General features: G+C 51.4%; 8 protein-coding genes across 8 annotated transcripts; 1 reads left to right on the top strand and 7 right to left on the bottom strand.

Moving 5' to 3' along the window:
• Positions 1 to 3,238: 3,238 nt before the first annotated feature.
• J4E79_011068 (uncharacterized protein) lies at positions 3,239 to 4,303 on the bottom strand (the record flags this gene model as incomplete). Its single annotated transcript, XM_049359899.1, has 1 exon — positions 3,239 to 4,303. One exon carries the CDS (start codon positions 4,301 to 4,303, stop codon positions 3,239 to 3,241), a length of 1,065 nt encoding a protein of 354 aa, XP_049205675.1.
• Positions 4,304 to 5,323: 1,020 nt separating this feature from the next.
• On the bottom strand, positions 5,324 to 6,258 carry J4E79_011067 (uncharacterized protein; the record flags this gene model as incomplete). Its single annotated transcript, XM_049359898.1, has 3 exons — positions 5,324 to 5,559; positions 5,609 to 5,990; positions 6,043 to 6,258. 3 exons carry the CDS (start codon positions 6,256 to 6,258, stop codon positions 5,324 to 5,326), a joined length of 834 nt encoding a protein of 277 aa, XP_049205674.1.
• Positions 6,259 to 7,389: 1,131 nt separating this feature from the next.
• Positions 7,390 to 8,514, bottom strand: J4E79_011066 (uncharacterized protein; the record flags this gene model as incomplete). The annotated part of the gene is made up of 2 exons (XM_049359897.1): positions 7,390 to 8,387; positions 8,505 to 8,514. 2 exons carry the CDS (start codon positions 8,512 to 8,514, stop codon positions 7,390 to 7,392), a joined length of 1,008 nt encoding a protein of 335 aa, XP_049205673.1.
• A 196-nt stretch (positions 8,515 to 8,710) lies between these two features.
• J4E79_011065 (uncharacterized protein) lies at positions 8,711 to 10,054 on the bottom strand (the record flags this gene model as incomplete). Its single annotated transcript, XM_049359896.1, has 2 exons — positions 8,711 to 9,969; positions 10,021 to 10,054. The coding sequence occupies 2 exons, from the start codon at positions 10,052 to 10,054 to the stop codon at positions 8,711 to 8,713; spliced, it is 1,293 nt and encodes a 430-aa protein (XP_049205672.1).
• A 320-nt stretch (positions 10,055 to 10,374) lies between these two features.
• J4E79_011064 (uncharacterized protein) lies at positions 10,375 to 11,979 on the bottom strand (the record flags this gene model as incomplete). The annotated part of the gene is made up of 3 exons (XM_049359895.1): positions 10,375 to 11,810; positions 11,859 to 11,915; positions 11,964 to 11,979. The coding sequence occupies 3 exons, from the start codon at positions 11,977 to 11,979 to the stop codon at positions 10,375 to 10,377; spliced, it is 1,509 nt and encodes a 502-aa protein (XP_049205671.1).
• Positions 11,980 to 12,194: 215 nt separating this feature from the next.
• Positions 12,195 to 13,739, bottom strand: J4E79_011063 (uncharacterized protein; the record flags this gene model as incomplete). Its single annotated transcript, XM_049359894.1, has 1 exon — positions 12,195 to 13,739. One exon carries the CDS (start codon positions 13,737 to 13,739, stop codon positions 12,195 to 12,197), a length of 1,545 nt encoding a protein of 514 aa, XP_049205670.1.
• A 1,313-nt stretch (positions 13,740 to 15,052) lies between these two features.
• Positions 15,053 to 16,611, bottom strand: J4E79_011062 (uncharacterized protein; the record flags this gene model as incomplete). The annotated part of the gene is made up of 2 exons (XM_049359893.1): positions 15,053 to 16,293; positions 16,341 to 16,611. The coding sequence occupies 2 exons, from the start codon at positions 16,609 to 16,611 to the stop codon at positions 15,053 to 15,055; spliced, it is 1,512 nt and encodes a 503-aa protein (XP_049205669.1).
• Positions 16,612 to 19,140: 2,529 nt separating this feature from the next.
• J4E79_011061 (uncharacterized protein) lies at positions 19,141 to 21,685 on the top strand (the record flags this gene model as incomplete). The annotated part of the gene is made up of 4 exons (XM_049359892.1): positions 19,141 to 19,246; positions 19,294 to 20,304; positions 20,355 to 21,086; positions 21,138 to 21,685. 4 exons carry the CDS (start codon positions 19,141 to 19,143, stop codon positions 21,683 to 21,685), a joined length of 2,397 nt encoding a protein of 798 aa, XP_049205668.1.
• Positions 21,686 to 21,851: the final 166 nt, after the last annotated feature.

The following is a 21,851-nucleotide window of genomic DNA, read 5'->3' as shown; positions in this document are numbered from 1 at the left end:
TGTACTTTACATATTTTTGTACGTGTGTGTATGTATAGCTCGACGATGGCAGCAAAAGGAATACATTCGTGACCGAAACAAGAGATATAGGGAGCGTGGGAATGAGATGTTATGATGCCTACTCAAGAAAACGGTGACGCAGTTTCGCATTGTTCGATGCGTTATAGTCAAAACGATGACTGGACTTCCATAATAGTTATTGTATGAATTCTGCTAGAGTATAGTCACGTGCGGATTGGGTTCAAGAACTTCCATCTTGCCTGTTGAACAACGTGATCAGACCAAGGCTAGCTTCCGTGTCCTGTCTGCGAGGTCGTTGGAATGTCGGGCTCGTTTCTGTCGCAGTGGTGTGTGCATTATCGCGCTGGTTGTCGGATAGGTCCAGGGAGGGCAGTCGTGGTGGGTTGTGCGATGTGCTATCTCCACACGTGCTATGCGCCATCGGAGACGCCTGCGATGACATTTTTCTGGTCTTGCGTGATTTAATTTCTTTCCTTATGTACCGGGCCTGATGAATTTGACGATTCAAAGCGATGGTCAATTTCAATACAAACCAAATTGGGATGACGCCCAGCAATACCAATTGCTGATATCCGTACAGACTTCCCGCCAAGACCATTACTGCGGTAGCTATCGCGCAGTATGTGAGGGATCGAATCGCAACCTTTCGGGCAACTCTAAGTGGAGTTGAATCATTAACGCGCGCAGATTGGCTCACACTATCACTCTGTGCGGAGTCGATCGACTGAGCTAGTAGTTCGGATGCGGCTCGACTTGGCGATGATCCATTCGTGGTGGTGATGATGTGTGGAGACTCTTGGGGTCGTAAGGAATGAACATCATCCAACACGTTTTGTTCTTAGGCTGATCAGTATCATCTTCTTGGGAATTGAGAACGTGCTTACCGTTTACCATGTCGGTCAATGCAAGCAGTGGAAGGACGAGTAGACCAATTGCAACAACTTGTCCGAAGCCAAGCATCCAGTCGTCTTTCGATAAGTAAACGTTGGCAGTCCGTACCGCTTCAGTCGTTTTCGTGGTTCCGTAGATGAATTGGAAAGTCCACACGGGAATTTCAGAGAGATAAGCTTCATGATACTGCTCGAGGAAGTACCACGTTGATACCTTTGCCTGGTCATCCGATGGTTTGATCTTGTTATCATAATAAAGACGCGCATCTGCGACGATTTCCGTAGACTCTGGTCTAGGAAGGCACTTTGTCCAGCTCAGAATGTACATGGCTATACAATCCATCACGGTAGCAGTGACATGACGATGGTAAGGCTTGCCCGGAGCGGCCAGTCGAAGGATGGCTGAGATGTGCTTCCCCCATAGGAGTATCAATACAGGGAGAATCGTGAGAGGAAGGTCGACCGGGTCCAGTCTCCAGGGATCTGACACCCATGCCTGTAACGCGCATTGAACTATCCAATTGGTTTCAAACGTGTTGTTCTCAACAAACATGTGGGTTGTCAAATGATCAGCGAGAAATGTGAAGGTAAACAAAATGAGGAACACAAGCGTAAAGGTTACGCGAAAGTATCTGACCCACGTGTGCTGAACTAGATGATTGCGCAGTACGTCGAGTGATAGGCTGTGGGTGGTAGCCGAGAAATAGGCCAGTGACGTGACTATATGCCATTCATCCTGAGAGATGACACATCGACTGGAAAGCGCGGCGATTAGTATCGCAAGTCCGGTTATGAGTTGCTGGTCGCTGAGCATCTTGATAAATTTGACAAGAATATGGCTGCGGCTCTGCTGCTTTTGCGTCTGCATCGATATGTGGGGTTCCGAATTTTTATGATGCCTGTTTCGCCTGAATGGGCCCTTCAGTATCAGAAGTGCATGCTGATCAGCTGACTGTAGCAGACCCGACGGCAAAGTTGCGGTTAAGTATCCCCAGATAACCACTACTAAAACAGCCAGGGCGCTGAAATAGATTGATACGAGAATCTGGCATGGCATCAGTACAACAAGTGCTTGGACAATGAATTACTTACCCCAATGCCTGCGATGTCCGCATTGACTCCTGTTTTTGTTGGACACTCTTCATTCACCGCTGCGTAGTGCGCAGACATGTGTTCAAAGCACGGGGTACAGTCGAGGGAACTGCCGCAGTTGCCCATGATGGTAGGACTGAATCAAATTAATGGAGGCAGTGCCGTGCCACTACGTAAGATTTATAGCGATGTTGAAACCGTTCACGAGTATCTGATGGTGATGGCCGACAGGCTGAGAGATAGTAAGCACGTAGAAACGAATGATATTGGAAGCCGCTGTGACATAGGCTAACCAAAGTCTAAACGCAGATAGATGGAGAAGTCGGGCGTATAGCGTGGTGTCCCCCCTCGTCGCGTCGGATGAAGCTGCGTCGCAAACAACAAGTTCTCGCCACCTCAGCTTTTCAGCTGCCTGTTCAAGTAGGCGCGACATAAACGCCGCCCAGACCGCCACAAAGCTTTGATTGGGTGAATTTAGGCCCCCAAATCTGCCCAGGTATGACTGCATTGAAGAGAAGGTGGGAGAGGCTCGAAGGGACACGGCAGTTGCAGACCCGTTTACTTTCCGGCTCGCGATCCGAACAACAGCTATACAATTGATCGCTGTAGCTAAGGTAGCCACAAAAGACTTGCGCAGTTCTTTACGAAGCGTGAGTATCATTTCTCTGTGGCGAAAAGGTTTGGCAGGCCATCGTCAGATAGGGAGGTGCTGCGCTACGTGTCCATCGTAGGCTTGACGAGTCCACCGTGCAGCAAGACAGAAACGGGCTGCGAGCGTCTGATGATCTATCGAGAAGGTCATCAACGCGCACTGGAACGTGCGACGCACCCCGGAATGTGTATACCTGTTCGATATTGTGGTGGTAAGAAAGTTGGAGTTCAGAGCGAGGAAGCTGCTAGTGAGCCTAGCAGCTACTTCCTCTGTGCCGAGTCATGCTCCAAGCCAACCGTCCAACTGCGCTGGTGTTGCGCGAGTCATTGACATCTATGCAGCCACGAAAACCTTGAGACTCGTCCACATGGTTGTCATCAGTCTTACTGCATCACTGTTACAATTAGCCCGGGCCTACACCTGCTTTGACTCATGAGACATGTTGCTACATTGGAACAGCAAATCGATGAAATCGGGAAATTACAAAACATCACTCTCACAGTTGATACGCCATCATTGTTGTTCATTCGTCTTTCATTCATGAACCGGTAAAAACCAGTCTCATCGGGGTATATACAACTCTCTACTCCTTGCTCAAATCCGCAATCTGCAAAACCGCCTTACCAAAGTTCTTTCCCTCCAGCATACCAATAAAGCCGTCAACCGCATTATCAATGCCCTCGGTAACACTAATCTTCGCCTTGAAAGTGCCCTCAGACAACCACTTCTGCAGCTTCTCCTGGTGCTCCTTCGCGTGCTTAGGACCCATGTTCTCGTCGCCAACAATGAAACCACGGATAGTAAGGCGCTTGGCAACAACGTTCATGAGGTTGCGGATGGGGTACTGCTCGCCGGGCTTAGCGTTGTACTGGGAGATCATGCCGCAGGCGACGATGCGACCGAAGTTGTTCATGGCGTTGATGGCGGCTTCGAGTTGCTCGCCGCCGACGTTTTCGTAGTAGATGTCGATGCCGTTGGGGGCGAGGCGGGCGAGGGCATCGGCTGGCTTCTCGGTCTTGTAGTTGAAGCCGGAGTCGAAGTTGAGCTCCTTGGTGATGAAGTCGAGCTTCTTGTCATCGCCGACGGAGCCGATGACGGTGAGGCCCTCGTGCTTGGCGAGTTGGCCGACGAGCTGGCCGACGGCGCCTGAGGCGGCGGAAATGAAGATTGTCTCGCCCTTCTTGGGTTGGCCGATCTCGTAGAAGGAGGACCAGGCGGTTAGACCGGGCATGCCGAGGGGACCGAGGAAGTACTTGGGGTCCAGGTTGTAGGGGTTCTTGAGCTCGATGCAGTTGGCGACGGCGTCCTTGTCGAGGACGGAGTACTCCTCAATGGGGCTGATGCCCATGGTGATGAGAGTTTGGCCCTCCTTGAACTTGTCGCTGGCGGACTTGACGACCTTGAAGATGGAGCGGTTGGTGATGGGCTTGCCTAGCTCGAAGGGAGGGGAGTAGGACTTGACGTCGGGTGCACGCATGCGGCCACGCTGGTAGGGGTCGAAAGATGCGTAGAAGTTCTTGACGAGAAGAGCACCCTCTGGGAGCTTCTGGTCGAGGTCGATGTCGCGGGCCTCAACAGCGAGGTCCTGGCCTGGCTTTGGCCATCCCTCTGGGACCTTCTTGAAGATGACGCCCTTGTTCTGAACCATGATGGTGTGTTTGTGTTGTGTAGAGTTGGGTATTAGGAAGGAAGAAGTAGGGTATCTTGTGTTGGTGATGTAGAGTGGTTTAATAATTTGATGCTGGAGATTGAGACACAAGCAGCTGGCTATATACCAACACCTCTAGCTGACAAACTGTGATTTCACCGCCGAGAGAAAGACCCTGATTGCATCATGGGTGGAGGGAGGGACCCGGAGGCGCCGTCCTAGCACGGCAAGCCCAGTCGTAACGTTGCATATCGGCCAGCGACCGGCAAAGAGGCGCAAAACGAATATTCGTCCGACTCTAGAAGCCACGACTTCGGCCAGGTGTCTCGACGCGGGGCACGAAACTTGTCGCAAATGCAGAATCTTCGAGACAACGTTGAACGACACGAAGCCATGACGAGGGCTCGCGCCGGGAGTCACCCGCTTTGGGAAAGGTGCCCGCTGCGAGATTTAAGGCTGAGCCGAGGCAAGTGGGGCGTGGATTGGTAATGGAGGGGTGTAGCTAGAAGTCGCTATGGATTCAATGCACTCAGCGGTGAGAATGCTAGTAGTGTGCTGACCTGGAAGGCTTAATGAAACGTCCGAGCATATTTCTGATCCGTCGTGTGCATTGGCAATAGGAGCAGCATGTCAGAAAATGATCGCGAGCAAGCCGATTGCGTCTCAAAGCGTATCGTACGAGAACCTTTACAGTATTCATGCATAGTCTGCCGGGAGGATACGGACGTAAGTCGGTAGATTTGATTCCTATGTCTCCGTTGGATGCGGTACGGGATGAACCACTTGGGTATTTGTCAACCATCATCTTCCCTCGACAGCAGTAAACTGCTCCATAGAGCTATCTGACCTAGCCTAGCTTCAGGAAATCTATCATAACCTTTACTCCGTGTAAACACAGGGAAGTTCCCTTCTTATGCGATGTCATGCTTAGTCCCGTCGTCGAAGGCTCTTACGCCCAGGTGGAAATTTGTATGCATGCCATACACTATCGCTCGCCTGATGTACTTGGAGGTTCTTGTGCTACTCCTCCTCTTCTTCCTCTCTGCTGTCCACAAAGAAGTCTCCCTCTTCCTCCTCAGGCTCCATGACCTTCTCTATCAGCTTCAGCGTCTGCCGTAACGGCAAACCGACAACGTTGTCGTATGACCCTTCTATACGCTCGATGAGGCACGCGCCCGCTGTCTGTATACCGTAGCCGCCTGCTTTATCGTTACCGTCGCGCGTTTTGACGTATGCGAGGATCAGTTCGTCGGTCACTACTCGTGTTAGCTTTCAATTCAGCCATGTCTCAACAGGAAGAAGTACCAGTAGGATCAAACATAACCGTTGTCTCTTCAACATGCGTCTCCATGGCATATCCCGGATCTACCGCAGACTCTAATGGCTTCATCACCGCAACGGCGGTCATAACCTTGTGCGCGCCCTCATCTCTCAGCATCTTCAGCGTTGCTATATGGTCTGCCTCGCTCTTTGGCTTCTCCAGTATCCGCCCGGCGTGCGATACTACGATTGTGTCGGCGGCGATAACAATGGCAGGTTCGCCGCGCTCGCGATTGTTAATCTCGGTTTTGTATACGTCATGCGCTTTGGCGGATGCGGTTTCGAGGACATAGTTCAGCGCGCCGAGCGAGTGGTCTAGGTTTTCGGCGAACTTGGAGGGGACTACGTCGATTTTTGTGAGGCCGATCTGATAGAAGTCAGTATCTGGCATGTCCATGGCCGGGTAGATGTGATGCTACCTGTGCGAGAAGCTGTCTTCTACGTGGTGACGCGCTCGCAAGCACAACTCTCGATCCTCTCAACTCATTCAGCGCTGGCAGATTTAGTGGCGGAGGAGGTGGCCTCTTCGCTAATGGTGTGCCCGATGCCGACTTGTTTTGTGGGATTGGTGACTTCCGCGCATCTTCATACGAGGGCGGGGGGTCGGACGGTAGTAGGGGCTCTTTGACGTCCATTGTGGCGAATGAGGTATGTTTAGCGATCAGGTAATATGCAGAGACTGCACTTCAATAATAAAAGGTCAAAGAATTGGGTATTCGGCGCGATTGTAGTGATGTTGGGGATATCTTTCGAGGAAGCTTTGGATTTCGGGGATGCTTCAGGGTCCAAGCTCCTGCGCCACCCGACTGGATGACGTTCGACTGGGGAGCCGCAACGCAGATCTCTCCTTCTTCTTTTTTTCAACGATGCAACTACAAACTACACTCAATCACTGCAACGAAAGACTGTAACGTATTGGAAACGATGTTCTAGAATTCTGACGATCAGCAGTAAGTCGCGTGCACACGGACATCAAGACCGCAACTCATTTTAGCTACTCCGATCTGCACCCATTTCTACACGGCACAGTTCCCAAATCCTTTCCATCTCTTGCGCACAGTCACCCATTTCTACACGGCACAGTTCCCAAATCTTTTCCATCTCTTGCGCACAGTCATGTACAGCGTAGATGTTAACATCGGCATTCTCACGCTCTTTCCCTCCCATCGATTGCGCAGGGATCCAAAAGTGCAATATGCCATGACTAAAGTAAGACACATAGAACCGACGTTTCTCCCCCGTACGCCGGTTCATAAGATACTGCTCTTCCTTCTCCTGATCCCCTGTCGATCTGTATGGGACATGAAATGGCGTCCACAGATACGTATCTTGTCCAGCTAAACGAAACTCGGCTCCTTGTGGGTAGTAGTAGGCTCCCTGTGGGTAGTACTTGCTTTGGTTGACGCTGTAGCCACATGTATTTATGCGTAATGTTCCAACGCTGTAGTCCGAGTTGATTTGATGTTTACACCATGACTGACGTGTCAAGGTAAGGTAATCAACTGAATACAGTGCCCATTTTCCCTGCAGGGACTCCATGGGAAAGGCTTTTCGACGGAAAATCGATTGCCACACAAAGAATGCGAAATCCTTCCAGTTGAAATGGTAGATCCATTGTTTTGCAAGGGCCTTCTCGTAGACATCATCCGGACTTTCGCTTGGTGGTACAGTACCTGCTGGGCCCGCGCTCGCAGCTTCTGGTTTCTCAAGTTTTGTTCGTCCTGGTTTGTGAACTTTGTCACATTAGCTGAGGTACTGACACGAGCTTAGAATGTATACTTACCGGAAAAGAGATCAGCACGCCTGCATAGCTGACATGAACCTTGATCGCTGGGTTTCGGTCCAGTCGAAGACGTCGGCGCAAGATATCGTGTGCGACTTTGGGGTAAAGTGAAGGTGTACGGCGCTTCGTCTTGTGATGCTGATCTGCTCTTATAGTCCGTTACGAGTCCTGTAGTTGCCATGTCTTCTTCTGTTTTATCCAGGATCCCAACGAACACGTAGTGGTACTCATCAGCAGTACCACCCAGTTCTTCCGGTGGTATCGCAATGATCAGATATGGACCCTCACAGAACCACAGTGATATGCCTTTTGTATCCTCGTTCGGAGAAATGACACCATCGTCTTCCGGGCGGCGATCTCCCTGGCAAACGCGGTCCAATGCCTCGAAATACCCGAATGTAAGGGGACGTTCGATCCCAGGGATTACACATTCAGCCCCAAGATCGCCATCACTTCCCAAATGTTTCTCGAAACAGATACTGCCTGCCGTCCATGTGCTGGCGAACTGGTCGGTCCAAAGAGTTGGAAAGTTCTTATAGTGAGTCTGGAGGTATACGGGAGAATACAACGTATATTCACCGTAGATAGGTAAGGTTGGGGCGTTGATTGATCCGCTAGCGGCTTCTTGTGTCGACTCTTCTTCTTCTATCATCGACGTAGCATGTTCCAAGGCACGCATAGCTTTATCTTCGTATTTCAGATGTAGATGGTATGCACTTTTGACGGCGGGTGGAAGGCCGTAGTCTTCATCAGGGTCGGACGCGCTAGACGCACTGTTTCCTCCACTCTCGGTCTCGTTTTCACTAGAGGAATCTTCGTCGTCGCTCGAGCTCCACGGGTCTGAATCACTCTCCTCGGGTGCGATAACCATTGTCTGTGCTGATTCGACGTAATGAGTGTTCATAGCTGCAAATGTTCCGGAAGGTCCTGCTTGTTGAGGCACAAGTTTGCAGTGGTTTTCGGTGCCCTTGTGCAATATCGCTGTATCTAGTTGTTAGTCTCCGCGTCTCAGAGAAAATGAACGCGCACTTACTCAAGGATCAGCTGTAATCCGAAGCAATTGTATGAAGCTGAACTCCTCTTCGTTTTTTCGTTCACTGCCAGCCATTTTATAGATGAAGAAGACGCGACCAGCCTCCACTAGCGCTTGTGATACCTTAGCGTGTCGAAGTCGCGTTCACGGCTTGACACCTAAAAACCACGGGCCGACTCAAGATATCGAAAACCAGCCTTCTCTTTTTAAAAGGGCCTACATTTGAACCGGTACGCATCATCTTCGCTAAAGAAAACAGGTATATTGTACATTATTGACAGCGGACGTCCTGTCCGGTGGCCGCAGTAGGTGCGAGATATCGAGTCCGGCCTTGGGGTAAGACAGGGTTGTACGGTGTTTTGTAATGAGGTTGCGGCTTCCATTCCGGCATTCCCGGCCACCATTCTGACATCTCCTCCTCGTCCCTCTCCAGAATTCCATGAAGGTGGATTGTTTCACCAGAGATATCCGCGATGTCTAACAACAGATGTGCGCCATCCAAGAACCAAATTTCAGCCTCTGCTGTGACATTATTACTGTGCCAATAAGCTGCACAAGACTGCGACTGCGTCGACGGATGTTCTGGAGCAGTATATGTAAAAGTTATACGGTGGGCGTTTTTGGCCAGTTCGACTTCAGCGCCAGGACCTATACCGTCTCCCCAACGTTGTCCCAGTCGTAAGGTACCAGTGCGCCAGTAGCGCAAGACATCCCCTTTGAACCAGTGTGGCCTCTGCTCAATCCCTTCTCGCAACATGTCATCAGAATAAAGTGTATATTCTCCGCGAATGTAGGCCGGCGGTTGTGGACCCTGCAGAGCAACATTGCCGTTGTTATCGTTCCGAGTACGCAGCTTCTCTTTCAGATTGATATAAGCTCGTAAAACGTCGTTTTGATAGTGGATTTCTCTTCCCAGAAGATCTTCCACCGCCTCCTTGTTTTCGATGAGCTGGATCATCTTCGTCTCATACTTGGCGATGATAGCCTTTTGTTCGCGCTCAAACTCGATTCGCGTTTCCACATCGGCATCTTGTTTCTTTTTACGTGTCGATCCCGGGTTGGACCAAGACCGGGCATATTTCGTCGCTCTCCTATTCTCGAGAAGCTTGACCATCTCCTTCTCATACTGGAGGAGGAGAGTTTCTGATAAGCGGTCGAAATAGGTCAAGTCTGTGGCCCACCAAGCGAGCTGAGTCTCGTTCTGATACTCGACGAGCATAGCTCTTCCTATGCGCTCGAGATCGGTCTGCCCGAACCCAACATAATGCAGCTCTTCGTGTTTGGGTTTCGACGGCCCCTTCGTCGCTGCACCAACATCTGATCGGTCCTGGTGTTCATCGATTCTGACGTTTGTGGACTTTGCAGGAACAGGAGGCTTTGCGTGAACAGCAGGCTTTGCAGGAACGAAAGGTTTTGCGAAAACAGAAAGCTGTGCAGGAACAGAAGCCGAAGCAGAGACAGGAGGTTCTTTCGGAACGACTCGGAAGTAATCCTTGATTTTGCCGTCCCGTGTAAGCTTGCGCGTAGCTGCTGTGAATTGTTAGAAGCGGTTTTTTCCTAGCCAAGCTATGCTGCACATACGCTTGACGTGTGGACTCTTCTTGATTGGAGCCATTGGGATGTTGTGTGTGTGTTTACTGGTGACTGGTGAGGAGGCTGCCCCGGAAACCATTCCGAGAACGATACGCACGCTCCAATGCGACGAGATAGGAAGCGTTCACCCCTGATTAGCGTGCAAGGGTCATTAGCGCGTCGCGTCCGAGGAATGAGACCGAAAAGCAGCTTTAATTTTCACCCAGCCTTCTCTGTTAAAGCAAGTTTCTTATTAATCCCGCACTCATTATTTTATTGCTGGCAAGAATGAGTGGCTGGCAGTATCAATGATTCTGTTGGGCCAAGCTAATCCTACGTAGGTGGCCTGGCGTCTCGTCCGGTCTACTCAAACCCCGTCCTTGTGCCGAAAAGAGCTATCCAACCCGGGCTCTGGTAGACTCTCCGAGGTCCAGGATCGATACAGGCCATTCGGTTTCGCTCCTCAAGCTGCGCCCTCAATTCCAAATCATGCTTCGGGCAGTCCTCAATGGGACACTTTTCCCCCATATGCTCGGCAGAACAGAAAAACTCTTCAGGGTCGGAGTCGCCCTCTGTGTAAGACCCTTGGTACTCCCATCGATCATCCACTTTCGCCCACTCCATTTCGCGGGTATGCCTGTCCTTCGTGCGTGAGACAGCAAAGAAAGCGATGGGCTTTTCGCCCTCGCCTCCGACCAAACATGCAGGTATGCTGAGACAGAGATAACCGTTTCCCAGGAATCGAAGGCATCGCTCGGGAATCCCCGGCTTATTGTAATACAAGGTCTCCTCTAAAGCGACTGTAGAAGGAACACTAATCTTTGGTATGTTAAAGTTCAGGCCCGGCGTTTCGGAAGGATAAGGCATTTTGAACACCAGCTCATACCCAGGTTCGCCAACGCAATCTCGTATCAAAAGCTTCCCGCGTTGGAGGTGTAGGTTCTTGGTTTCCATGTCCGTGATGTCTTCACAGTTGTCTTGCTGCATCTGATGGTGCACATCGGAGTAGAGAGCCCATTCGCCTTTGACGTCTCCCACGGGATGTTCTCTGCCTTGTGCGATCTCTTTGTCAACCCATCGAACCAGGGCCCATCCCTTGGCGATGTATTCTTGGTGCTTCTTGAGGGCGAGTGCCCTCTTCTCTTTCAGGTAATTCGCGAATACACGCGGATCTGGCGGAAGCTCCTCGTACACGTTCATCTCGTCCTCGGGTATGTCATCCTCAGCGGCATGAACTCCGGGCATACCGTCTTCAGCGATGTCGTCCTCGGGCACATCGTCTTCGACTCCAGACATGTCGTCCTCGGTCGAAGTGTCTCCGTCCAATCTGTCCGAGTCGCTTTCTCCTGGTCTTATCACGATCCTACCCCTAGGCGGGTTGTTTCTCCGGTCCTCCAACTCTGCTTCTATGTACCGTGCCCAAGCTTGTCTCGGGCTGTCTCCTTTGGGCTCGGGCTCGGGCTTGGGCTTGTCGGCTTCGGCGTACTGTGCAAGAAACTGCTCGACTTGCTCTTGTGATACCGGTTCCTTGCCAACATCATTATTTCCCCAGAACTGCTCGTCACAAAGCCTGACTAGTACCTGCTCTAGATGCACGAGCAGCGCCTCAGGAATGCCCTCATCTAGCAGGCAATCGTGCATTGCGTCCATGAAAGCTTGGTAATCCGGATTCCAGGCTTTTATGCGACCGTAAGACTGTACTGCTTCGGCATAGTGTCTTACAGCGTCTTGGTAGCACATGATGCGCTTCAATGTAGCTTCTGCGCCGTACCCAGCACTAGACCATCGTTCATCGATCCCTGTAGTTTATTAGTACCGATCGCGCAAGACACTGAACTCTGGCGTACGGTCTATGAAGGATTTCAATTCTTCGCTTGGGCTCATAAACACTTCTCCTATCGTGACTGTCGTGGTTAGTTTCGCGCTAGACGACGGTACCTTGGCAGACTTACCATTTGGGCATGCCATGTTGACGTCAGAAAATATGTTGATCTGGGTATGTGGCGTAGCTGTAACAGAAGTGTAGTTCGAAATGTGACGTTGCGACGCGTTTTGCGTGGCCAGAAAAGGCTCGAAACGGTGTCCATGGTTACGGAAAGGGGCTGCACTAGCCGTCTTTGACTCGCCGCATTGAAAAAAAACGGTCCACTAACTCGACGAACAATGTAAGATACAATCATTTATTAAAACTCGGGGTTCAATGAATCGAAGTGCGTACAATGATCCGGACGGTCCGAACATTCGCTACGACTATCTTCTACAGCGCCGGTAGGCGGGTTGTACACCAGTCCATCAGGCGTCTTTCCCCACCACTCTCTAACCACACCACGCCGCCTTTGATGAGGACGAAAACCTGGCAAGTCCTCAGCGATAGCGTAGAAGTCGATGAGACCGTCTTCTCTGCTTCCTCTAATCTCGTGAGCTGGAATGCGTATCTTCATATGCCCATTCTCAACAAAGCATATGCGAAACTTCAGTTTATGCGGCGAGTCTTCGGTGGACATGATGGCGTTAAGTCGCTTAGAGTTTACAACGCTTCTCTCCATCGTCCACTTAAGATCGCCTGGGAAGTGATCGTACTGCGGTGGAAGAGTCAGGGTGCCCTTAGTAGGCCTACCGTCCACCCGGCCGTATGTTGTAATTCTGAAGTCGCCGCAACCGCCGCCGTGGAACAATTCATTATCAGTTCGCCAGCCTTTTTTAGCGACGAGCATGTCGAGATATGAAGTAGACCAGAGATTCCACTTGAGAACTTTGTTATAATCTTCCAGACTTGTTCTGCGTGCTTCCATGCTTTCGACGGTTTCTTCCTCTCCTGAAGCAATGCGTTCCTCAAGCCATGCTTCGATGGCTTTGCCACGCGCTTCTTGCTTCGCGTGTTTTGCTCGTGCCTTGTCGTAATCGCTGTACCAAATATCGCTGTCGCTGTCGCTTTCGCTGTCTGTGGTGTCTTCGTCGCTGGGCTCAGTTGTCTCAGGGTCGCTGTCCTCGAGACGCTCAATTAGTCCGCTGTCTCTTTCCTTTATTTTACTCGTTTTGATGCCATAGAACTCAATATCTTCCCTTATCGTGTAGAATGGTACCGCCTGAGCTCTCATACTCAAGTAGCCGTCGCGGAGGAAGACGAGAGTGATTCGCATTGACTCTTGGTTCATCTCCTTCTGTTTCTGCGATGCACCTCTGTAACGGACCTGCGATTCGTCACAGAATTTTACTGAGATCTCTTCAAGTGCGGGTATTTCGAGATCTGGCCACGATCCAGTAAATTCAACCTGCTCTTTGAGGCAGGTCCTCGTACCTAACTTGAACCACAAGTTCGCCTTGACTTCAACGTCGTCTCCTTGTCTCGAAATTTTCTCGATGTACAATCGACCGGGCGCATCGTCATGGACCGAACCATCGTGAATGCAGTTTCCATCCCCATCTGTAGTATCCTTGATGAAGCTCTTCGCTGTAAGAATGTAAGTCGCGAGTTTCAACGGAACCAAGGGCCTGTGGCCTTGCTGCAGCTGTTGATTAAGCCGTGCTTCAATTTGCTGGATGCCGCGCTCAGCGCAGTCGTTGTCGTCTCGACCTGGATTTTCGCCACTAGGAAAACTAAGAGCCTTGCGCTGCTTGAGAATCTGCCGAATTACTTTGCGACATTCCTTTTTACGACGCAGGTCTTTGGGTAACTTGCGTAGCTCCACTCGCTCACGCTCCTTTCTTGATATAATGCGCTTGTCCATGATGCAAAGCGCAGACTGAGAATCACCTGCCGAATGAAAATGTTTTGTGGTCGAAGTAAAGATGGAATGAAAAGACCTGCGGATGTTACGGCTGGGTCGGTTGTCACCGTGCACGTCATCACCTGATTGGTCTAACTCGATCAGGCTAGAGCTGCCTCCAGACATGCTGCCCACCTTTGTGTCCTCTTCGATAGCTTGTGCTTTTTCAGATGCAATATAGTTGCTCACATCTCTCACCGCAAGTTTTTACAATAAGTAGAGACTTGGATAAGTTTGCACCCTTTCAATCTGGAGAGAAGAAAGTCCACGGGTGCCAACCGAGTAGGAACGAAACGCATCAAACCTTGGAATAACCAGTCCCTTCGGTGTCTCCTCCCACCACTCCTGACCAGATATTTCGCACTTAGAGTTCCGTGGTATCTGAGATACCCTAAGCAACAGCATAGAAACTGTGAACATCATGGCCGTCGTAATTTACTCTCAAGTACCCATCTTCGAGAAAGATCAATGTCATGGGCCAGGGAGGCCGCATGCTGTGCAAGTTCTTGGTGGCTCTAGACAAGACCACGGGAACCTTTCCGAGCGCAGGCATCCGTGAATTTGGCCACGAACCCGTAAAACTTCCTTCCCAAACGTCACTGCCGTCTGGTAAACAGACGCTTACTTCCACCTCCACCTCATCGCCATGGCTCAATACCCTCTTCAGCTGCAGTTGGCCTTTCTCATAGCCATAGAGGGACTCATAGTATAGCTTCTTCCCAAACATGGTCATGCAGTCTATGTAGTAAGTTGAGTACAGGATATAAGTCGTTGGACGGAGAGTGGTGAAGGCCTCCTGGCCTTACCCAAGCGAGCGAGATAGCCGTGCTTCGACGTCGCGTACCTGAACCTCATACTTCGAGTGTCTTATGATTGCATGTCTGTAGGCGCGGAACTTTAGATCAAGCTCCTTCGGCGCCGAGTACCCTGTTTCGTTCGGCGGCATAGAGACGGACGGTGGGCGTTCTTGTCCTTCGTTTAGGCAAAATTCAGAATAACAATACACATTAAAGAGATCAAGGACGGCGAAGGTGGTTCCACAAGTTTGCACAGCGAGGAGAGCATTAAATACTTTTGCTCCCTGTGAGGTTGGGGTGAAGGAAGTGCTGACTGACTAACCAAATCCAGTGTAATGCAACGCGTCGCGCCCGCGCTGAGGGCCGATTACCATACAAACTACGATGTATAACAGCAAAACGATAACGATTAGCGCCTCCAACCAGGGCTTGAGCATCGAGACAGCGTTCTCCGGTACCGAAGATACTCTACAGATCTCAATCTACCAACTTCGTCTTGTCAACATGAAACATCTTGAGTATTGCCTCGTATGCTTCGTCGAAGTCGATCTTGTCAATCTCCTTCTGCATTTTCTCCCTGCCTAAGACAATCTCTTTGGCAATACTGGGCCAGTCGAGAGTATCATGACCAATCATCTCTTTCGCGCCGCTGTCTACATGCACTGGCAGTAGCTTCCCATCTTTCTTCCTTACGATACCATCGACAATGACAGTCTCGATATCAGCTGGACTGGAGTGTAGGATGATGGCGGCGACTGGGTCGTGTTGTGCAGCGCCGACCATGCTAGGACTCAGAGCATCGAAGATGACCAGATCTGCCTTGTACCCCTCCGCGATACGCCCAATCTCGCTGCTCGTGTTCGCAGCCTCTGCACCCTTGATCGTTGCAAGATTGAAGGCGGCCTCGACGCTGAGGCTCTCCGGAAGAGCTCGTGGAATCTTGTCTTGTTTCATAATGTGTTCGTTGTAGTGGTTTCGCGCATTACCGAGGCCGAGTTTTGCTTCAGCGATGATGGAGCCGGCCGTGGCGGAATGGCAATCAACACCGAGCGCGGCATTTTCCTGCAGTCCGATCGAATCTCCGCTTACGCCTCCATCCGGGAACGAGGCGTCGAAGCAGTAGGATCGCCCCATGGCCATTTGGAGTTCTGAACTCGGGGTCGAACTCACGAATGCACCAGCGGCCTTCAAAAGCTCAGCGTCAGCCTTGACAATCGTACCACCGTGCGAAACGATGATCTTCTCATCTAGTAGACCATTTTCCGACGCTGCTTGTATCACACTACCTCCTAGCGATACAGAGCCATGTGTGGTAATCGTCTTGACGCCTTTGGCATTCACCCTGGCGAATATGCCTTTGATCATATCTGCAGGCAGAAACCAAAAGTCGAAAGCGAAACCCAGCGTTACCCTGCCGTCTCCGAAAGGTCCTTTATCGGCGAGTTCTTCGAAGGTGTTCATAACCCAGTCTTCGAGAAGATTTGGATTCCAGGTGAGGGGGTTGAACTGCTTGACAAGCGAGATTGGAGTGTAGCAGAACACCGAGCGCATGCCGGAAGATGCAGTACCTGCGATGGCAGCTTTGGCGTGTTCGGGTGAGCGGGTGATATGTGCGTGCTCAACTATCGTGGTTGTGCCAGCTGCAATGCTTTCCAGTAAACTGGCGAGCTGGCCGTAGAAGACATCTTCGGGCGAGTATTGGAAAGACTGCGAGTTGCCTGCTCTTTGTCAAAAGGAGATCCTGTTGTCCCACATGAAGCCGTACCAGTCACCATGTAGTCCAGCAGCTGTTCGTTGGCATGCCTGCCTTTGAGCTGCGTTTGCCAAGCATGACGATGTGTATCGATGAAGCCTGGGCTGATTATCTTGTCAGTGCAGTCGATAGTCTCGGTTGCCTCAGATGGTTTGATATCATGCGCGATTCTTATGATCTTGCCGTCTTCGACAAGAACATCGGATTTGGTGGGAACGACGTGGTTGTTTGCATCGTGAATGAGAGCGACACCGCCCCGGAGAAGAAGGGTTTTGGAAGTCATCGCACGAGTCGCCACACCTGTGTATAGTTGTCGCGCTTCCACCATTGCTGAATCCAGGGTTCATATACCTCTTATTACCTTGCAATGTCGCATTACGCCCCGGTCAGGGCTGAGGTCATCGTTGCTTCCTTCGACCCCTCACTCCGCTTTAATCGGCACCCGTAGACGCATCAAAGAGCGAAACGCGACTTTCCATGGCGTTAAGGCTTCACCGAACGACGAGAAACGGAGTTTAGAATATCAGTCAGCTGTGCATCGAGATTTACCTGCATTTCGCCCTATCGAAAGGACACACATATTGTCGCGTGCTGGAAGCTGAGGTCAGCGTCGCGTGTTGGTTTTCGCGAAGGTCGATGACGTAATCTCGTGATCGCTTCAGGGCTCCATCGGGGGCTTCACGCGAGACTGCTTCTCCCACATCAACTACAGAACACCAACATTATGTCTATCCACGACGGATCTGGATCTTACACAATTCCTGAATTTGCGTGGCGCTACAATTGGCGCAGCATCTCGCACGCGCCATTCACAGCCGAGGGCGCCTCAATTCGCAAATGTACTGACATTCGCCAGATCACGCATTATCGATCTTCAAGAGCGCTACCAAGCTCAAGCACGTCGTGATTCACTACTTTCATTACCGCAACAACTCCCCTCGAACGAATACCACGATGCCTTCGAGTCCTCCCTCCTTGCGGGCGTCCATTGCCCGACTAGGGGGTGACCGACATGAACCCCCATAAGGACAACAGTCAGCCCGTCGTAGTCGGCCATCCCACGTTCTTACGAAATCCAGACCCTCGGCGATGTCATACGAAGGTGCATAGGGCTGGGAAGGCCAGACGTCCGGGATGAACCGCCACTCGCTTCATCAACCCTCACGAGGTTGTGGCCTCATGCTGCGTCGGAACACCCGCAGATCATGCAGACTTCGTACTGTTCCAGACTCTCGGCTCGTGCTTGCTGGGACCCACGTCGTTGGTCCTGGTTGCATGCATTATAGCGTGGCAAACCAATGGCATCCAAGCATCTTGGACAATTACACATCGTAGCACGCGGGCTGAACAGGCGACACAGGCTGGTTGTAGTAGCATTCCGCTAGGTCGTGAGCGCGTGCGTAGCTGAACAGTTGCTTCTTCGAAGAGCGTGTCGATTCGCTGGCCCGCGCGAGTGTGATACATGCCTCAGATGGCGTGCTACCACGAAGTCGCTCCGCATAGTCTAAGCGATTCAGGTAAGAGCTCAGCTGGAAAGTCCGCGCATGGGTGATCTCGACCCGATATCCTGGTTGTGCAGCATCTGGAGATGAATCTGGCGCTTATTACGCTGCAAATGAGGCTGGAACCTTACCCAGATTACCGATCCCGAATGTGGCTTTGCGGAGACCCTTGAGTTCTGAACCACGTCCAAGAGCTCAGCAATGAGATTGCATCTTCTTCCGTTTCTGCACACAAAAACTACCTTCTTCGCTAATGTTTCCATCGAAACATCGGATTGATTTCCACATTCAGGCGGAACGTCCCGAATCTTTCGAAGATACACAAAAGGGCGCGCTTGCATGCTCGCCATTTGTTTCAGTGCATTAGGCTTTCACACCTGCCGGCCTGTGTGACAGCCTACTTACAGCGCCGTCTTTCGGGCGCTAGTGCGGCTGCAGTAGACCTCTCCAGGTAAGCATCGCATTCGGTGCCAATGCCGCCAACCGAGATGTCGCAATCCTTGGCATCAATTGCGAACGTTACGCGAATAGTTCCCACCAGATGTCAGTCTGTTGAGATAATGCAAGGCTGGGCATGTCCACCTTTCTTTCTCTCGTTGGTAATCTCTTGTTGAAGAACTCGAAGATAACTAAACAAAGAGGTAACTGCACAGATTGGTTGCGCGGATGATGTTTAGGACATTGTAGGTGTACGCTAGCCATGGCCAACCAGCGACCCCAGATCTCCCACGCGATCCGCCAACGCCTCAAACGCCATATCTCCGCCTTCGGAAGCCCAGACCTCACAAGCTCAACGCTTCGCTGAGCCCAGCCTGCCAAATTCCTCGTCTTCCATCTGCCAATAAGTAGGATTCTGCTCAATGCAAAGCACGTCATGATCGGGCGCTGTGCAGTGATAGCAATGCTGTACTGTGATTTGCACGGAAAGCTTCTCTCGCACGCTCTGCCCACGCCAAGCGCAATGTGCCGTCTTGTTAGACGTCAAATCCTTGGGATGGCGTCGGCCCATAGCACATGCGGCTGTGCCTCCGCCTTGGACCTGGAACTATGTGGCATTTCTATTTGACCGAAGTTGACATTCTCCCACTACTTCTCCACGGGGGGCTCGTTCACACAGCTTGCTATAAGGTTGCACCCATCTTCCCTCAGTCTGGCAAAACGTCGGGTCTCCTAGATACTCGTTACCTTATATCAACGCGCGCGACTCTGGGGACTTCCATACTGCCGGAGCTTTACTTGACTTCTCTAACCTCTTATCCACTGAATCCTAGGAGCCCAGAACACAGCCCTCGCTGACGACGTCCGCCAACATGGCATCCGCTGGTCAGAAAGTAGCCAAGGTGCTTGGAATCAATCTTGACTACCGAAAAGAGCCCGAGGTCTCTGGCGCTGCATCAATATCCTCCGTGGAAACATGTAAATACTGTCTAGTCTGTCATCCGGCAGTAGCTAACAAAGTGTAGACGTCGAGCGCGAACCGACCGCGAAGGAATGGCTTTCTCGATTCAAACCATCAGCAACCGCCACAAAACGCTACCTAAGAAGTTTGTTTCCCTTCTGGGACTGGATCTTCCACTACAACCTGACATGGCTATTCGGAGACTTCATCGCCGGATGTACCGTTGGCTTTGTCGTTATTCCCCAAGGTATGGCATACGCTTTGCTGGCGAAGCTGCCTCCTGAGTATGGACTCTACACCAGTTTCGTCGGTTTCATTCTCTACTGGGCTTTCGCTACATCCAAGGACATCACAATCGGTACTGTTGCCGTTATGAGCACCATCGTTGGCAACATTGTCACCAAAATCCAGGATAAACAGCCGGAGATCGAAGCCGTGGACATCGCTCGGGCTCTTTCCGTCATCGCTGGTTCCGTTCTCCTGTTCATTGGTCTCACACGTCTCGGAAGGATCGTCGAGCTTATTCCTCTGGTTGCAATCACCTCGTTCATGACCGGCGCTGCCATCTCCATTGGAGCCGGTCAGGTACCAGCGCTCATGGGCATCTCTGGCGTCAACACACGTGGTCCCACATACCTGGTCATCATCGACACCCTCAAAGGCCTTGGACGCACAAAACTGGATGCCGCTATGGGGTTGACTGCCCTTTTCATGCTCTACGCTGTCCGCATCTTTTGCAACTTCATGTCGAAGAAGCAGCCATCGAAGCAAAAGGTCTGGTTCTTCGTCAGCACACTACGGATGGCCTTCGTTATTCTGCTTTATATCATGATCAGCTGGCTTGCCAACAAGGACATCCCAGGTCTCCACAACGCGAAGAACGATGTCAAGATGGCGAAGTTCAAGATTCTGGGCCGTGTGCCACGAGGATTCCAGCACGCTGGAGCCCCGAAGATGGACACCAAGCTTCTCTCGGCAATCGCGCCTGACATTCCAGTCACGATTATCGTGTTGATTCTCGAACACATCGCAATCTCGAAGTCTTTTGGGCGCATCAACAACTACGTCATCAACCGTAAGTCATTCTCATGTCTCGGATGAGGAAGTACTAACCGTGCTGTTTAGCCTCGCAAGAACTCGTCGCCGTTGGATTTACGAATGTTATCGGTCCATTCCTGGGCGCCTACCCGGCCACCGGCTCGTTCTCGCGAACCGCTATCAAGTCGAAGGCAGGTGTCCGTACCCCGCTCGCTGGTATCTTCACTGCAGTCATCGTCCTCCTCGCATTGTATGCTTTGACGGCAGTCTTCTTCTACATCCCATCGGCCGCTCTTGCCGCCGTCATCATTCACGCTGTCGGCGATCTAATCACGCCACCCAACGTGGTCTTCCAGTTTTGGGAAACGTCGCCTTTGGAAGTAGTCATCTTCTTCGCAGGTGTCTTCGTAACAATCTTCACGAACATCGAAAACGGCATCTACGTTACCATCGCCGCCTCATTCGCACTCCTACTTTGGCGTCAGCTGTTCACCCACGGAGCTGTCCTAGGCAGAGTCCGGATCTACATCGCCAGCCCAGAGACAATGGCCAACAAGGACGATGGTCACTTCGCCCCTGGATCTTCCGCTGCTGTCCGTGAAGCGTTTATCCCAATCAGCCGCAAGGATGGCTCAAACCCGCTGGTCGATATCGAGACTCCTTATCCCGGTGTACTAATCTACCGCTTCACCGAGGGCTTCACGTATCTCAACCAGCAAGGCTACATGGATGAACTCGTGCATCACGCGCAGACCATCTCTCGCCCTACAACACTCGACAAGTACCAAAAGATCGGTGATCGGCCATGGAATGACCCAGGTAAGTTTCGTCTATGCAATGGGCGCTGTTCAACTTACTGACTTCTACGAGGCCCACGTCGCGGAAAGCAAATCAACGTCGACGACAACCGACCCATCCTCCGCGCCATCATCCTAGACTTCAGCGCCGTCAACAACGTCGACGTCACATCAATCCAAGGACTCATCGACGTCCGCGCCCAACTCGACCGCCACGCCGCACCCGAAACAGTAGAATGGCACTTCGCCTCCATCAACAGCCGCTGGACCAAGCGCGCCCTGACAACCGCTGGTTTCGGTTACATCGACCGCGAACGTTTCGCAGCACGCCAGCACTGGAATCCAGTGTACAGCTACGCGCCTCTTGATAACTCGGCGGCGAAGTTGCACGACGAGGAGGCGCAGGATGAGATTAGTGCTGTTAATAGGAGTAAGGGTTTGCCGAGTGGCAAGGTGACTACTGTACATGGACAAAACAGACCGTTTTTCCATATCGATGTGGCGGCGGCTGTTGAGAGCGCGATTGCGGGTGTTAATGGGAAGCTGGCGCAGACTAGCTCGGGGAGCTCACATGAACATGAAGTTGGTCAGACGGAGGAGTTTACGACCAAACAAGATTAGATAGATCGTTGTATACATTTTTCGGTTTGCCAGGTTTTCGGCACATTCTTCTGACACTTCGCGCACCCTTCTCGTGTGACAAACGCATTGATCTATATCGTTCATTCTTTCATAAGTTCATATATACAAGAGGATGTCACCCCCATCATAATCATATACAGCGAAT

Source organism: Alternaria viburni (assembly GCF_023758015.1).
Source record: "Alternaria viburni strain BMP 2772 chromosome Unknown scaffold_36, whole genome shotgun sequence".
NCBI lineage: Eukaryota > Fungi > Ascomycota > Dothideomycetes > Pleosporales > Pleosporaceae > Alternaria > Alternaria viburni.
This window is presented reverse-complemented; position numbering and strand designations above follow the sequence as displayed.